Source organism: Garra rufa, chromosome 9 (genome assembly GCF_049309525.1).
Source record: "Garra rufa chromosome 9, GarRuf1.0, whole genome shotgun sequence".
Taxonomy (NCBI): Eukaryota; Metazoa; Chordata; class Actinopteri; order Cypriniformes; family Cyprinidae; genus Garra; species Garra rufa.
Genome location: NC_133369.1, coordinates 20,345,563 through 20,363,861, shown reverse-complemented (window position 1 = coordinate 20,363,861; position 18,299 = coordinate 20,345,563). Strand labels below are relative to the sequence as shown.

Genomic DNA, 18,299 nt, shown 5'->3' with positions numbered 1-18,299 from the left:
ATGGATCTACATCTAAGGCCCCCTTTAAATCAGATGTTACACATATCTGAAAACTACTTGGAAAAAAAAATGACATAAAAATATGAAAATTTTAGTTTAACAAAACAGAATGTGATTGTGATATGATGCCTAAAAATTTCTTATTCACTCTATAGTAAAAGGTTCCGATTACAATAATGCACTTATGTATATATGTATACACCACCAAACACGACTTTATTGTGCTTTCTGAACCCAAAGAGTGACCTTAAATGCCAATTTAAGAGAACGGGGACAACTGTTCCTTTGGGAATCGCAGCATAACCCTTTATTTGGCAACAGGGCACTGAAACCTCCACGACTTTCTTCCCTCTTTCGCCTCTTTATGTGGCTGTCAGGCAGCCAGAAACTGCCAGGCACCGGTAAAGTCAGATGAAGCCATTTTGATTGACAGGCAGAATTACAGTGGGAGAGTCCTGCGGCTTATTTTTTTCTATGAAACAACTACTATTATGTAGCAGCGAGTAACAGGTTTCTAAGACTCCGGCCCCGTGCGACTTTGTTCGCAGCGAGGAATTCCCAGCAGCAGGCTTCGGTAAATGCATGCCGGGTAAATGTCACATACCCTTAGGGGCCGACTTTCCTCGAATGAAGGAGCTCGCTTTGATTAGACCCACTGCGTCTCGGGTTGAATAACAGAAGTAACCCTCTAATAGAAAAAAAACACACAAACTGTAGCATCTGTGCTGAAATGGAAAACAGACAGGGAGGCTGAGGTGGTGCTAAAATAATGGGAAACACAAACAGAGAGAAAAGCGAAATCAAAGAAAACATTAACACCCCCGCCCCTTTATAATCTATCCCTTTCTTACAGAGCTTCCAGCTTCGCTCACTTTTTCCTAATAAAAGGGGAGTAACTCACTTGCCGTGGAGGAAGCCACCCCTTGCCCCATGGTGACAGTTTACGTCATCGGTTAAACTTCAGCGCACAGAGCCAAGAGAAACTCTTCCAACATTCCATTACTAACAGCAGGGCGGGTTGGTGACCTGCAGCGTGAAGTGCACGGCAGGTAGGAGGAAACCCATCCCAGCCTAAACTCTTCCTGCCTGACTGATTAGAGGTGGGCTTACCCTCCTGGCCTGCACCTACAGGACGTTTCCACTGCACTGGTTGCAAAGATGACGCAATGTTTGTTTGCTTAGATGAACAGCTAGAAGCAAAGGCAGCAAAACAAATGAACTCTGCAGGAGTGACAGGCTCACTTACAATTTCAAAGGATCATACCACAAGGTTGTTTGACAGTAAAACTACTAGACTCAAAGACAGCATTTAGGTAACACCTGCACTCAAATACCAGACACAGTAGTTGACCTTTTCTGCAAATTTCTCACTTCACTAGAAGTGACAAGAGCATCTTTATCAGGACTATCTTTCCCATACAAGTATAGAGATGCTGTTTGCACGGCAGTTTTAATGATTACAGTGTGTAGTGTTTGTACACTGCAAAAATGTTGTTGTTTTCTTACTTAGTATTTGTCTTGTTTCCCATTACAAAAAAATTATTTAAAATCAAGATACATTTTAATTGAGAAGGAAAATTACTTGTTTTCTGAAAATGTAATCAGAATGAAGCAAGTTTATGATTAACATAAGAAAAGATGATCTGCCAATGGGGTACTAACTGAGTTAAGTTAACATTGACAGGTTTTTCCTTCTTGTTTTAAGCATCAACTTAATTTTAATGTTTTTTTTTTCTTCAGAAAACAAGACTTAATATTTTAAGTCATTTTGAGTTCTATGTAAATCCATCTTGATTTAAGAATGTTTTACTATTTGTCCCAGAAAACAAGATGAAAATACACTACCAGTCAAAAGTTTTTGAACAGTAAGATTTTTAATGTTTTTATAGAAGTATCTTTTGTTTACCAAGCCTGCATTTATTTGATCCAAAATACAGCAAAAGCAGTAACATTGTGAAATATTTTTAGTATTTAAATAACTGCCTTCTATTTGAATATATTATTATATTTTTTATATTATTATGTTATCAAAGCAAAACTTTCAGCATTATTACTCCAGTCTTCAGTGTCACATGATCCTTCAGAAATCATTCCAATATGATTGGCTGTTCAAGAAACATTTTTTTTTACTATTATCAATATTTAAAACAGGATTCTTTGATGAATAGAAAGATCCAAAGATCAGCATTTATCTGAAATAAAAAGCTTTTGTAGCACTGCACGCTATACCATACAAAAGCTTGGAGTCAGTATTTATTTTTTTAAAGAAATTCTAGAAATGTATACTTTTATTTATCAAGGACACTTAAAATAAATCAAAAGTGATGAAAAAGATATTTGATGTTACAAAAGAATTCTATTTCAAATATATGCTGTTCTTCTGAACTTTCTATTAATCAAAGAAACCTGAAAAATTCTACTCAGCTGTTTTCAACATAATAACAACAACATGTTTTCTAGCAGCAAATCAGAATATTACAATGATTTCTGAAGGATCATGTGACTAGAGTAATGTTGCTAAAAATGTAGCTTTGAAATCACAGGAATAAATTACATTTTAAAATATATTCAAATAGAAAATGGTTATTTTAAATGGTAAAAATATTTCAAAATGTTACAGTTTTTGCTGTAATTTGGATCAAATAAACAGGCTTGGTGACCAGAAGAGACTTCTTTAAAAAAAAACACAAAAAATCTGAAAACTTTTTTTTTTTTTTGCAGTTTACTATCATTCCTTAAAATGTTAATACATATGTTAAATGAATCTAACAACAAAATTTTAGGTCAAAACACAAATGTTTCAAGAGAAAATGCAGTTAAATCACCATTTTACATCTTCACTATAGCTCATTTTAAAGAGACAGTTCACCCAAACCAAATTTAATTCTGTCATTACTAACACACCCACAAGCTGCTCCAAACCTGTATGACGTTGTTTCTTCTGTGAAATAGTAAAGAAGACATTAAGACACTTCTAAGTGTTTTTGTCTATACAATGGAAGTCAATTGGTCACTAAAGCTGTTCTTCAAAATATCTCCTTATGTGTTCTGCAGAAGTAAATCAGGAATGCAGGTTTGGAACAACACAGGGAAAGAACATTTTGGAGCGAACCATCCCTTTAAATAGTTTGGCGATGTGACATATACAATTGCAAAAAGGTACAACTACACTAGCACTCAAAAAGGATCATGTGACTTGAGTTACGATGCTTTAATAGTAAAAATATTTCAAATTTTTACAGTTTTTGCTGTACTTTGGATTAAATAAATGCAGGCTTGGTAAGCAGAAAAGACTTTGTTAAAAAACATTTAAAATCTCACTGTTTAAAAACTTTTGACTGGTAGTGTACATAGCAAGTATCAAATAATCTCAATTAACATGAAATCCTAAATACTGCATATAATTGCAGTAATAAATGTTTTAGATGGAGTTTGGCATGACACAACACGTCAACAACCCAACTACACATCAAACATTTTAAACACTGAAAGCATGTCAACTGATGCACTCAAATGTCTTGTGTAAATGTACGCATCCTGTATATGCTTGTTCAGGAATTTACAGCAGCTTAACTTCAAGTCATAGACTAACCAAAAGACAAAAGCAGCCCAAATACTCCTTCTGTGCCAAAGCCAACAAAACAATAGAAAGCTGGAATACTTGAGCCAACAGTCCACACAGGTCACATCTCAGCTTTGTGTTCCCTTTCTACCAGCATCTATCTGAAACACAGTCAACTACAGCTGTGAAGAATAACTGAAACATGAACTCGAGATAGATAACTTGGCACAAGAGAGCTCTTTAATCTGAGAACATCTCTTCCTGAGAACGCAAATCGCAATTTAAGCAGAACTCGACTGACATGAACATAACCGTTTTTGTGCAAATAATAGCTGCATCATTAGTTAAGGTTTAAAGACTTGAGATAGACAAAGAGACCACACACATGCACAAACCGAGCCTGATCACAACTTGTTGCTTTTATTGTACGCTACTGAGTCGAAACCAAAATCAACACGTTCACTTTATCAAGTCATTTTCATGCACATTCAAAGTTATAGAGGTATTCTTTTAACTGTTACTTTCATCATCGTTATGCGATGGATGGATGGATGCTGATATGCGTCCAGCTGTGCCCCATTCTGTACACAAAGCGAGTTGAGTTTCTAGCATAGAACAATACAGATACATTTACTATACATGTGCTGCTTAATTATTAAACTAAATATGAACACAAAGGCTTAATATACTCGGTGTTGTGTGGTAGAAATACCTCCACACACACCGTTAGCAGCGCGCTAACGCTAACAGCCCCTCAACGCTTTTGTTCTGAAAACGCCGGTAGCAGACGACCACTTTCCTTGACAAATGAACTTTCCACACTGCATAAAAACCACATTCACAATATCATATGTCGTACGTTGACATATATAGATGACATGTTAAATACAGGTGAGAAGTTATTGACTATAACAGCTACAAAACTAAACAAATATTCGCTCAGCGCGCGTTCCCCGCCTTTAAAAATACAAGTCGCGCGGATTACCAGAGCACACACGATTTCACAAAGCGGTTAAACACATAGTTTTATTTTCGCAGACGACTTTCTAGCGATTTTCATACTGATTTTTCATACTCACAGATTTGTCAGACTCGCTCCATGTGATTCAGCGCGTGTCCGTGTGTGTGTATAGGTGCGTGTACGCACGCAAGCGCGGAGATTCCCTTGCTGCAACCATGGAGACGTAGCGTCACCCAGAGCAACCGAGAGGGAAAATGACATTACTGTTTTGAACTAATTGTTTTTTTAACATTTATGTGAGTGAAACTGACAATGTGAAGAGAAGTGAGTTAATAGAATTTAATATTTCATGCTAGTTTTTAAAGTTACAATCACTGAGCTACATAGATTGTATTTAGTTAAGATGTAGTATTTAAATATATTCATATTCACAACAATACATTTAGGCTCGTATCTCATACCAAGCTAATTAGTCAATTATCAAATACTACTAATATTGCGCCATCTAGCGTGCAATGATGAAAATGTGTCACTGGGTCATTTGGAATTATTTCATTTATCTATTCACGTAAAATGTAGCTTACTTTAACCGTGTTATCTACATATATTTTCGCATATGACATATTCAAATTAAAGAAAAGACATTATATTTCATTAAAATACACAAAATAATAATATCAGGTGTACTGCAAAATAATAATTGTATTATTTAATAATTAACTTTAAATTAAATATAACTTCTTTAGTGTGGTGTCATATTCATCATTTTTAAATGTCTGTAACGAGGTCGTTAGATTTATTTTTTACATCGCCCTTTATAGGTTAAGTACTCTGTCTGGTTTGGAATTTATGCAGGTCAGTGCCTAATAAAAGATAAGGCTCACATATGTCCAGCAACAGATGGATAGTACACGTCAGTTGTGACCTCTGGAGGAAACAGTAAGCTACTATTGTTTGAGTTAAATAATAATTGATCATTTTTGAATAACTCTCAAAAAACATTTTATTACTTACACTGGCTCATCAGAATTCTAAATGCTTTATTAAAACAGCCATTAGCAAATAATTACATAACGGTGGTACATTATCATAAAACAACTGTTCATCAAATAGAGCTAGGAACTGTTGTTTCACTGTTGATGTGATTGTTGAAAAAGCTTTATGCAGAAGGCATTAGGCATTAATCGTTAAGCGTGATGGATATGGATATTAGCTATTATGGCACACTGAACATAGTAACTGACAAGTTTTTTTTATGTATGTTATTTAAAATGTGTACATTTAAAAATTAGGTTGGCTATTATTACTGTTAAAATATTTATTTTCTTTCTTTATTGTATCCACCTTGTTTTTCCCGTAAGAGTGGGCGCGGCCATTTGTAAATGTTTTAAATCTGGCTTCAGGTCTCATCCACGTCCAGCTATTTTTAACTGTACAAACAGCTCGTTTTGCTGCTGCTTGATATTGCAAATTGGTGTGTTAACATATTATTTTATGTACTATCTTAATTATGAACAAATTTGTTTGTAGTGCAAACAGTTTTACTGTTTACTGCATGCTGGTATTCTTATTAATCGGAAATCTCACCATAAACTTAATTTACTTCCGCGTTGAAGAATGAGGTGGATTTGCATACATAAATAAAGTGCAATTACATTAAGGATTTTATTTTGTAATAAATGGTTTTGGTTTATGACAAATTTAATTTTAAATCTGGTGAGTCTGTGTAACAATCACAAGCTATGACAGACATTTGGGTTTTACAGAACTGAAATAGCGGTCTCATGGCAGATGACCTGAAACTTTGCCACCTCATTGATGAGGATCACACACAGCTCACATTAACCCTTCACTAGCATACATTACCTGTCTCTAGTAGCAGTAGCACTAAGACCACACAGCAAATATCAGCATCACCTTCTTAAAATAAATGCATAACAGCAGTTAACAAAAAGACTGTCAGTAAAATTATACCTTTGTTTTAACACACAGACTAGCATTGAAAAAGTTTGGGGTCTGTAAGATTTTAAAATATTTTTAATGCTCACCAGTACTGCATTTGATTAAAAAAAAAAATACAGTAAAACTGTAACATTGTGGAACATTATTAAAATGTAAAATAATGTTTTCTATTTTATTCATTACTCAGGTACACATGATCACTGAGAAATCATTTGCTGCTCAGGAGACTTTTTTTTATTATTGTCAATGTTAAAAAAAATTGTGGAAGCTGTTGTATTTTCCCACAATTCTTTGATAAATAGAAAGTTGAAAATCACAGCATTTATTTGAAATAATGTGACCCTGGACCACAAAACCAGTCACAAGAATCAATTTTTCAAAAATGAGATTTATACATTCAAAAAAGCTTTCCATTGGTGTATGGTTTGTTAGGATAGGACAACATTTGGCCGAGATACAACTATAAAACTTAAAAATCTGGAATCTGAGGGTTTTAAAAGGAAAATATAATTCATTTTGACCCATACTATGTATTGTTGGCTATTGCTACAAATATACCCGTGAGACTTACAACTGTGGTCCAGGGTCACAAATAATATTTTTTCCAACAATGATAATGTCTTTACTGTCACTTTTGATTAGGTTTTAATGCATCCTTGCTTAAAGAAAGTATTAAAAATGTAAAAATCCTAAACTTTTTTGTAGGTACACATATGCTGAATCATACAGTAGCCATCAGTTCTGAGGACTGAACAAACAGCTTGCTCTGTCACGTTGATCCTTCAAGAAGATTTCAGTACTGCTTTCCAGGCCACTGTCGTGCACTCCGGAGGGACACCCGTAGGGGTTCTCAGCAGTAATGACGTCTTGACCACAGAATGCCATCTGCCCTGAACCGCCTTACGCCTGCACGAACGTGTAGCACATTGTCCCTGTGCTAAATGAGCTTAACGCTCTTACTCTGATGATGATGGACACTGTAAACAGAGTACTTCAGATCAATCACTGTGAGGTCAAGGCTCTTAAGTGCATGACTACACACAGTGCTACGTGCCTGATGTGTGCTCTGATCTTTTGATGTTTGTGCTTTCTGGAGTCATAAACATTCACATTTCTTTATTAATAAAGAAAAAGTCCTTTTTTTATAGAATGAAAGTGGACATTCAAAATATCTTTTATGTTCCATTTGAACCAATTTTCATGTCAGGGTAAAATATCTATATGCAGTTCATTACATTGAAACATGGCATAATTTATTTAAAGTGCGCATTGCGACTTTTAAGATGCAATGTGTTTCATTCATAAAATGTTTACACACTATGGGAACTCCCCCGAGGTGGGTCATGTTCGTTGATGCCAGTCTCCAGCTTAACTTTCAGATCCAATTTGTATATCTCTCTCCATCCTTTAAGAATTAGGCTCCTTCTGGCCACTATGCAAGGCATGCTGGGAATTGCGTGTTTACTCCACACTGTAAACAAGGGGGTATAAAACCCAGAGCTCAGTGCATTCTGTGCAACTCAGAGCTGAAGGAAGCAGCAAACCAGGATCTTCTCTTCTCAAATACACACAATTTTAACGCCAACCATAACCATGGTACTGGAGGACTCTGACTGCGTCTTTGAGCTTGACATCACTGTGAGTTCCAGTATGACTTTTGTTGTATATGCTCTGTTAGTACAGTGGATACAAAAGGATAGGTTTATGATTGGAAGAGTTTTATTTGAGCTTTACGTGTTTCTTTTAAGGGAGTTCTGATGTTGATGTTTGTGGTCTGTTGAAGGGATTTGTGTTGTTTACTGTCTAGCAGAGTTACTATGTCTGGTCAAGATGCTTTGGTGTTTTTGTCAGCAATAAGCAGGCTATTTGTAACTAAAAGGTGGTGTGCAACATAAAAAGACTTTTTGGCTGAACTGAGGGAAATGTTACAACAAATATGTTCATCTAAATCATAGTAATCAGCCCAAACGGTGCTTGAAAAAGGTTCTTCAAGCGATGCCATAGAAGAACCATTTTTGGTTCCACAAAGAACCATTCAGTCAAAGGTTCTTTGAAAAAACATTTATTTCTTACCTTTTATAATCTGAAGAACCTTCTTTTACCACAAAGAGCCTTTTGTGAAACAGAAAGGTTCTTCAGATGTTAAAGGAACCATTTAGACAAAAAAGTTCTTCTATGGCATCAGGAAGCATCTTTATTTTTAAGAGTGTATGTTCTTACTGCAACCATTAAGAATAAATGAGATGAAGTTAATTGAGAAGAAAACAACACCTAACCATAACTTTGGTCTTTTAGGAGGATGATGTGGAGACTGCTTTTGGTACGGTGCACTGCACCGTGAAGGGTGTTCCTAAGGGCAACCGTCCTACCATCCTGACCTTTCATGACATCGGGCTGAACCGTAAGAATCTCCTTTATACCTTCTTATTTATTTCTTCAATGTTTGTAAGACTTTTCCAAAAGATGTTCAATACAGAAGCAAGTTGCACTGCTCTTAAAGGGATAGTTAACCCAAACATGAAAATTTTGTCATTAATTACTCACCCTCATGTCGTTCCAAATCCGTAAGTCTTCAGAACACAAATTAAGATATTTCTGATGAAATGCAAAAGCCCAGAAATGTAGTAAGGAGATTTTTAAAAGAGTCAGACATCAGTGGACCAAACTGTAATGTTATGAAGCTACAAGAATACTTTTGTGTGCAAAAAAACTAAACAAAAAGAAAGACACATTCACCACATTCGTTCCTTTAAAACTAGTCCTTTATATCTAACATCTCATTTGTATTTTGTCTTAATGGACTGAGTAATTTGTGTATGAATATCTTAGTAACACAGCTTTGTTCTTTTATCTGCAGACACGAGCTGTTTTGAGTCTGTCTTTAATCACAAAGACATGCAGGAGATCATGCAACACTTTGCTGTGTGCCATGTTGACGCCCCAGGACAGCAGGAGGGTGCCAGCACGCTCTCCACGGAGTAAGTGAGGGGTCATTATGCCACCAGATTACGATTCCAGATGTTTCAGAGCATCTGAAGGCGTACGATTAATCAAAACCTTAAGATTTATGTCTCGAAATGTAAAAATGAATAATCACTCTTATTCATTCTGTCAACAAAAACTGATTTAATTTAACTTCCCCAGCCTCTAAAACAGGAAATCCGTTTAAAATCTGCTCAATCTGAGCGGATTGGCTCTAGGAAATATAATGCAGACAGCTTTAATCAGCACCCTATGGAACCAGGTTGGCAGAATGTAGGTCAGCGTGTCACTTGCAGGGTCTGAGGGGAGCAAAGCATGTTTATGATCTGCCATCTGCTACTACAACAATGTAACAAACATCCATTGCCCATAATCCAACCTTCCAGAACAGCACCCAGACAGATTATGACTTGCAAATGCCTGGAAAGCTATCAGCCAAACCTAATTAACCAGTGCTGTCTGATTTGAACGTCATAGTGTTTGACCTCCATATTGTTCCACATGTGTGAAGCAAACAAATAAAGCACTGTCTGTTATTTTTGTAGGTATACCTATCCTTCCATGGATCAACTCTCGGAAACCCTCCCTGTGGTCCTCAAGCATTTTGGGTAAGTCTTGAATGCTTAAAATTAGTACCAGTTTAACTCTTATTTTTGAGGCTTGTATTATAATCTTACGAGTAATCTTAATAAAAACCTACCTGAATGCTTGTTCTTTTTCCCTCATAGTCTAAAAAGTGTGATTGGACTGGCGGTTGGAGCCGGAGCCAACATCCTTACCCGCTTTGCTGTGAGTTTTATTAAATTTTCCTCTCAGTTGCATTTTGAATGGCTTTACATAGCATGGATTAAAGTTCTGCAACTCTCACTAAAGCAATTTGAACGGTAATCCTGCTCATTATTATCAGCAGCTTGCTTGTTAATACACAGGAATGTTTTCTTAGCAGAAAACACATTCCAATATTGTATATTAAATAATAACATTTTAATTTTTTTGTATGTATCTCTCAAAGCTTAAACATCCAGACATGGTTGAAGGTCTTGTTCTGATTAATTTGAGCGTGCAGGCAGGGGGTTTCATGGACTGGGCAGCACATAAGGTATAAAAACTGATTTCTTTCTGCTAGATTTGCATTCTTATGAGATTTGAAAGGATTGCATTATTAAACTAATTGTTTAAAGACATACCATTGCACAAATCCTAACTAAAGCATTACATTCTCGACAGATTACAAGCTGGACTCACACTCTCCCTGACACAGTCATTTCACACCTGTTTGGAAAGGTGAGAATTGAGGCAAATATTTCAGTTTCTTGAAATGACATAGCCTGCAAATCAATTTTCATTTAATTTTCAAACAACCGTTACATCAGGTAAATCTAACATTTACTAATGTTGTAGGAGGAGATACAGAACAATCACGAACTGATCGCAACCTTCCGTCATCTCATTACAAACAACATCAACCAGTCCAACCTGCACCAATTTGTCAAGTCTTACAAAAGGTATAACCAATCCACTCTGTGTCTGCAATTGCTCAGTTCCTAAGTTTCACTCTTTAAATTGACTTATAGGACCTATAGCTTCCATATATACTGCTAAGCAGCAGAGAAAACAGTTGTAATTCAACCAATAAGTTACTGAAAGCCTCATCTTTCCATCATTTCTTAGCCGACGGAATCTGGAGATCGAGAGACCAGTACAAGGAGGAATCACAAATGCACGAACCCTCCAGTAAGTTCCACCCGATGACAGCAAACATATGAGATTTTGACTACTAGTGCCTTAAACCATAAAACTGTGCTTTACTCACTAAATGGTTTGTCATCATGACAGGTGTCCAGCTTTGTTGATAGTGGGTGATAATGCTCCAGCTGTGGATGCAGTGGTGAGAACTGCTATTTCTTTACTGTTTTAAATATGTTATAGAAATATCATGTTTCTCAAGGGCGACTGGTTCCAATAAATCCCACATTATTTACTATATACTCTAAATAATAACTAAAGCAGTGTGCAAATCGATAGAGGGTCAGATTTGTCAGATTTCCCTAGATGCGTGGCTATATTGGAGATACTTGGATGTAAACAACCCTGGATTGCAGGGATTAATATACTACTGAATACGTTGTTCTGCTAATTTATGCTGTCTAAACCGTGTAAAAAACATGTGGAAGCAGCTAAATCATATAGAGAAGGACTTAGTAAACAGGAAATGGTGCAATATTTTGACAAACTAAAGTTAATGGGTGGTAAAGATACGTTAGCATTATTAAAGATATTAGCCTAATATTTCACCTACCTGATTGGAATTGATAAGAACAATTACCAATGTTGTCAAGATGTTTTGCCCTGCAAATCCTGGTTGAGTTTGGCCAACCATAAATGTCTTTTGTTCCTTTTTTGCACTCATCTCTTTTATTTGTTATAACATTTGGCAGTCTTTAGTACTGCAAATGTTTTTCCCGGTCTGACCGATTAGTACCGTCCAAAACATGACAATAATCGACCATTTTCAGGGGCAATAATCTGCAAAATTTGGTTCAGTGGCATTGTTTATTCTATAATACAATAAATATGAATATTTTCCCTTACAGGTTGACAGCAACTCTAGAATGAACCCAACAACAACCACATTTCTCAAGGTCAGCGACCTTACCATTCCTTGCATTCTGGCAATTAAACATATTTAATTTACTAATACAGCTCATTTTATATCCTGACATTTCACTGTTATCTGATTTAACGAATATCTAGTATGAATAAAATAATATAACTGATATGGTACAGATATTTTGTGCATCCTTAGTTTTTAAATTATATATTTAAACTATATTTTCTAGATGGCTGACTGTGGTGGCCTTCCTCAGGTTGATCAGGTATATAATATTCATGTTACACATTAAAATCTGCATTCTTAATCTAGATCATATTTGATATTATACAGTCATTATGAGTGAATTTACAATATTTGTTAATGTTTTCTCACAGCCTGGCAAACTCATAGAAGCTTTCAAGTATTTTATCCAGGGCATGGGCTACAGTAAGCACGTTATTTTGATAATACAGCAATACTGAACTATTAGTAATAGTAAATAGTAAATAATAGTCATTGTACATGAGAGAAAAACGTGATCATACACTCTCCTATCACTTACTTTTTCTGCTCCACAGTGCCCTCTGCCAGTATGACCCGTCTTGCTCGGTCTCGTACGGCCAGTAACTCATCCCTCAACCGTAACCGCAGCGGTACAAACACGGATGAGCAGCGCGGACGTTCCCACACTGATGTCTCGATGGAGAGCACTTCGGCCGCAGAGCACAGTTCCTCAGTCCCCACACATTCCGTCGAGCTGTCCTGCTGAACGCCTCATGAAAATAACACCACCGTGCAAATTAGAGTGGAACTCAGCAGGCGGTCTAAAAAATGGACCTGAAATTACGGAATTTGAACCTGAAAGCTGATGCTGATATTTGATATTTATCACAAGAAATATTCGATTAGAGATGGCCCTCACAGAAAATAAATATTGCCCAGATTTAGGACTTGGCACTAGTTTAAAATAGCTAAACCAGTGGTTTAAATGATCGTTTTATTATATACAATGTACACTATGTAATATTTTGTAATTATAATATAAATATGTTGAGAAGGTTCTATGATGCTTACAGCTTGGCTGTGTGAGAATGTATAATATATATATATTGTATCTTAAAATGGGGAGTGTGTATGTGTGTGATTGTGTTGGAGAAGTTTGCTGATATGGCTGAATGTTTGGGGGATTTTTTTATACATTACGTATTATATATAATTTCTGTACTTGTCATTTATAACAGTAGTTTAAAATTTACATCTGAAAGTATTTCTTAGTCTGTTACAGAATTTGATGTGGTTGTGCTTCTTACAGTACCGTCTTACATTAAGGAGGATATGAATGTTGTTATAAACTTAGAAACATTCTAAAATTAAGTATATTCAGTTAGTTTCACTGCTGTATAATGTCTATCATACCACAGTTACAAACTATACCATTACAGAAATGATGCCTGTAATAAATACACAACAGAATTAAATAAAAACAAGCAAAAGCTAAAAAAAAAATAAGCAAATGTCTTTTATTAAAAAAGATACATTTCCTGCATATTTCCAGAATTAAATATGAACAGTAACAACTTTGCAAAATAAAAGTGTGAATAACAAGGATATCACTGTCACTTCTCTTATATGTATTTCAGAATATGTTACATAACAAAGATACAAACATGTCTTTTAACACCATTTTAACTAACATATCTTTTTAAAAACTGATGACGCATATTCCTTTAAGGAGAATTCCTTTTATCGTTAAAGGCAATATTTTTTAAACATATATTTGTAAAATATAAAAACAGTTTTTGGACTTCACAGATTTGTAACAGGAAGTCAACATCTTAAATGTAACAGTCTTAATTTTCTCTTAATCTTTTATTCCTCATCCAATCTTCTTGTACCATAAAGTCCTTCAGTCTGAACTATTGTTGTTCCCCTCACAAGCCATCTCCATCCTATGAGTAACTGTGCTTAATTCATAAATCATCCGAAATCAATCCGTATTTCTCATCAACAGTACTTCCTGTGCTATACAGCATCCCTGTTAACTGTCAAGTGTGATGCACAGACTACAGATGTGATGCCATAAAAAGAGATTGTATTTGTCACTTGGTAAATTAGTTAGTTAACAATCTCATTGGCCTCATAGTATTGCTCCAGATCTGCAAATATATCGTTTGGATTCCTGCATGAAAGGTTGCAGAAGCAGGCATTGATCCACATGTATTTCCAAGTAAAAACGGATCCATTTGGACACACAAACTCCACCTCGATGGTTTTAGACTTGTATGGGATGCAGCAGCGCTCATCAGTACAGACTCCACAGTACTTTGGCCAATACGCCTTTTTACTGACACAGCCTGAGATGGTGAAGTTCTTAAACTCTGGTTCACGGTAGATGTTCAGGCATTTCTTACCCGGCTGAGGAACAGATATGACAATCAATACATTCATTCATCCATAAAAATGATATGAAAATCAATCCATCCATCCAAATATTATTTATTCTATCCATATACAGTTGAAGTCAAAAGTTTACATACCCCTTGCAGAATGTGCAAAATAAGAGGGATCATACAAAATGCATGTTATTTTTTATTTAGTAGCTACTGACCTGAGTAAGATATTTCACATAAAAGATGTTTACATATAGTCCAAAAGAGAAAATAAAAGTTTACTTTATAAAAATTACCCCGTTCAAAAGTTTACATACACTTGATTTTTAATACTGAGTTGTTACAGCTGAAAGTTGTTCATGAGTTACTTGTTTGTCCTGAACAGTTAGACTGCCTGCTATTCATTAGAAAAAACCTTCAGGTCCCACAAATTTGTGCATTTTCAGCATTTTTGTGTATTTGAACCCTTTCCAACAGTGACTGTATGATTTTGAGATCCATCTTTTCACACTGAGGACAACTAACTATTACAGAAGGCTCAAACACTCACTTACGCTTCAGAAAAAAAAGCAATGCATTAAGAGCTGGGGGGTGAAAACTTTTTGAATTTGAAGATCAGGGTAAATTTAATTTATTTTGTCTTCTGGGAAACTTCTGAAGGGCAGTACTAAATAAAACAAATATGATATTTAGGCAAAATAAGCAAATGCAAAGTTCAAAGCAAACTTCATTCTGTTCAAAAGTTTTCACCCCCAGGCTCTTAATTCATTGTGTTTCCTTCTGGAGCAACAGTGAGCATTTGCACCTTCTGTAATAGCTGCATATGGGTCCCTCAGTTGTCCCTCAGTGTGAAAATATGGATCTCAAAATCATGTAGTCATTGTTGGAAAGGGTTTAAATACACAAAAATGCTGAAAAACCAAAGAATTTGTGGGACCTGAAGGTTTTTCTGAAGAACAGCGTGCAGTTTAATTGTTCAGGACAAACAAGGGACTCATAAACAACTGTCACTAAACAAAAAAAAAACACAGCTGTGGATTATTCAGGTAACAACACAACACGTTTTTCTTGTGGACTATATGTAAACATCTTATATGTAAAATAGCTTATTCAGGTCAGTACTAAATAAAAAATAACATGCATTTTGTATGATCCCTCTTATTTTGGTAAAATAAGATTCTACAAGGTGTATGTAAACTTTTGACCTTAACTGTATACTCTAATATTAACATAAATGAGGAAATGAGATGGGTGGCCAATAAAATCAGAGTAGGAATAGATTCTTACTCTAAAGTGCTTGGTGATGTCCACCTCACAGGGTCGGAGGTTACACAGTCGAGACTCTTTCTCCATCACACAGCCAGCATTGTCATTAGAGACGCGCTGTGATACGCCCCGCCCACATGTCTTTGAGCAGGGACTCCAAGGGGTAGTCTGGGTAATGCAATTTTTATGCCAAATATCATTAGTGCTGAGGGACGCTGGAAAAAGACATAAAGAGGGTGTAGATGTAAGTTCACCAGAAGATGCTATAGACCACCTATGGACATTTATCACCACACAAAACAACAACGCATTGCTTACCCTCCTCAGGAGCATGTCTGGGGTTGGTTTTTCGTGGTTTACGAGTCTCTTCGCAGATCCATTTCTCACAACACTGGCCTGGGATCTTCACTCGCTTGGGTGACTGACACCAGACCCGGGGCGGCAGGGACTCGTTGCAGAGAGACACACATCCGATTGCCCCATTCACACACAGACAGCGGTACTTACAATTGGGCTGGAAGCTTTGGCCGTTACGGTAAATCACACCGTTATACTCACAGCCGGTTCCCATAACATCTGAAACACAGACAAGTCTGGATATTTGTTCTTACAACTAAAACATTCTGTGACAGTTTTGCTTCTTCATATGTGACCCTGGACCACAAAACCAGTCTTAAGTAGCATGGGTATATTTGTAGCAATAGCTAAAAATACTTTGTATGGGTCAAAATTATAGATTTTTTAAAATGCCAATTAAGTCAAGATCATGTTCCATGAAGATATTTTGTAAATTTTCTACCATGAATATAGCAAAACTTAATTTTTGATTAGTAATATGTATTGCTAAGAACTTCATTTGAACAACTTTAAAGGCGATTTTCTTAATATTTAAATTTTTTGCATCCTCAGATTCCAGATTTTCAAATAGTTGTATCTTGGACAAATATTGTCATATCCTAATATCATCAGAGGAAAACTTATTTATTCAACTTTTAGATTTCAAGAAATTGACCCTTATGGCTGGTTTTGTGGTCCAGGGTCACATATGCCACTGTAAAGAAATACGAAAGGTCACTTACATGCACACACTCCTTTTTCGTACCTCGGCTTGTCAGCGCTGTAGTCACAGTAAAGTCCTTTATGATAGTCGCAGGTATCTCTCTCATTACAGGTCTCCCCCACCTGCTTGGCACAGGCCTTGCAACAGTCACATCCATCTGTCAACAAGCTGACCCCATGTGGGCAAACAGGGACACTCTTGGGGCACTTACAGGGCCATTTGCAGTATCGATTTCGGTTATAAGGGTCCAAATCTGTGGTCATAAGAGGAGAGTCGGTGGAGTTGTGGGAACTGGCCTGTGTGGGAGAGAAGAGAGAAACATGAAGATGATATGCCAACTTTAGCCACTTTGGGGCAACAGAGAGTTTGTTTTGAAATTGAACATTGAAATTGGGACCTTTAAACAGGCTCCCAAGCACTACATTCCTGAGGATACTTCAGATTAGTTTCTTGTATGAACAACAAGACAGCACAGAATAACTTTCACCCTGTAACCACACAGAATTAAGCTACTGCTTTCCACAACTGATGGTCAGTTTGAATAGATATACAAACAGAGCGAAATTATTATTGTCAAACAAAATTTTGATTTTTAAGTCAAACACTTCCTGTGGTATCGTGTCGCCAACAAAAGTTAGTTTTGGTTCTCAGGGTATCACCGGGTTTCTCTCTAAGGTAGTTGAAATGGAAACCCCGGAGCGGAATTTAAACGGATTGCAGAAGAGGAGAATGGGCTCTCTATAGAACCGCTCCACTCGTATATCTCGTTCCAGTCCGGAGTTTCAGTCTGTGAAAGCAAAGTTTGATCCTTTATTTTCGTTTTGTTATTTTTGAGCGAGGCACAATGTATTAATAGTAATAAATTAAGAATTGATATTCAGGATATAACAGCACTTTTGTTATTGTGATGAATGTAACCAAATGCTCTAAATTAAAATAAAAAATATATAAATAAGCCTATAATAAGACAAAATTCATAATATATAAATCTGTGTATCTAATGATCGCCACCTAAACTCTAAAATCGTTCTAATTTCTGGCACAATCACTTCTGGCACATGATGCACCAACAGACAGGTAATTTATTTGCTTTATTTTCATCATGACAAATCAAAGCCACTTTCAGTTTTAAAAACATAATTGTTTACGTTTCTCTTCATGCATTTGTGGGTTGTGATGAATATGCATGTATGGCATGACATAAGAGCATTCAGTTTTTGCGCTTTCCACGAATAGCGCTTTGATAAGTAACTTCACATTAACTGAGCTAAAGTGCAGCTTACAAAATATTCTTTCTGTCTTTAACCGTGAAAAAAAAAAAACTTCAGTTGCGTGAATTTTGAACTCAAATACTGGAATAAATCAAAAGCAGACTATGATAAAAACCCACCTGGTGCAAACTGGCTGTCAAAAGAATCCACGACAGGAGTCTCCACATTACTAATTTCCTGAGAGAAATGCATTGAAACAAGAAATGTAATTTGCTACAGGTATAATCCACAAGCGTTCCCTCGTGGCATCCA

At 36.1% G+C, this 18,299-nt stretch overlaps 3 protein-coding genes across 3 annotated transcripts in view; 1 reads left to right on the top strand and 2 right to left on the bottom strand.

The window, feature by feature from the left end:
• The window catches only part of ptp4a3b (protein tyrosine phosphatase 4A3b), a 39,972-nt gene extending 35,267 nt beyond the window's left edge, over positions 1–4,705 (bottom strand). The window contains exon 1 of the mRNA XM_073846689.1: positions 4,642–4,705. The gene's annotated coding sequence lies outside the window, so the exon portion shown is untranslated. The remainder of the gene's footprint in view (positions 1–4,641) is intronic.
• Positions 4,706–7,985: 3,280 nt separating this feature from the next.
• Positions 7,986–13,551, top strand: ndrg1b (N-myc downstream regulated 1b). The gene is made up of 14 exons (XM_073847233.1): positions 7,986–8,123; positions 8,781–8,886; positions 9,343–9,463; positions 10,013–10,075; positions 10,196–10,256; positions 10,480–10,566; positions 10,695–10,751; positions 10,869–10,972; positions 11,139–11,201; positions 11,304–11,355; positions 12,062–12,109; positions 12,308–12,343; positions 12,456–12,507; positions 12,639–13,551. Exons 1-14 carry the CDS (start codon positions 8,079–8,081, stop codon positions 12,827–12,829), a joined length of 1,086 nt encoding a protein of 361 aa, XP_073703334.1. The 5' UTR covers positions 7,986–8,078; the 3' UTR covers positions 12,830–13,551.
• A 15-nt stretch (positions 13,552–13,566) lies between these two features.
• On the bottom strand, positions 13,567–18,293 carry ccn4b (cellular communication network factor 4b). The gene is made up of 5 exons (XM_073847234.1): positions 18,167–18,293; positions 16,796–17,072; positions 16,035–16,292; positions 15,738–15,931; positions 13,567–14,475 (listed from the first exon to the last, which is right to left on the bottom strand). The coding sequence occupies exons 1-5, from the start codon at positions 18,212–18,214 to the stop codon at positions 14,176–14,178; spliced, it is 1,077 nt and encodes a 358-aa protein (XP_073703335.1). The 5' UTR covers positions 18,215–18,293; the 3' UTR covers positions 13,567–14,175.
• Between the last annotated feature and the right edge of the window lie 6 nt (positions 18,294–18,299).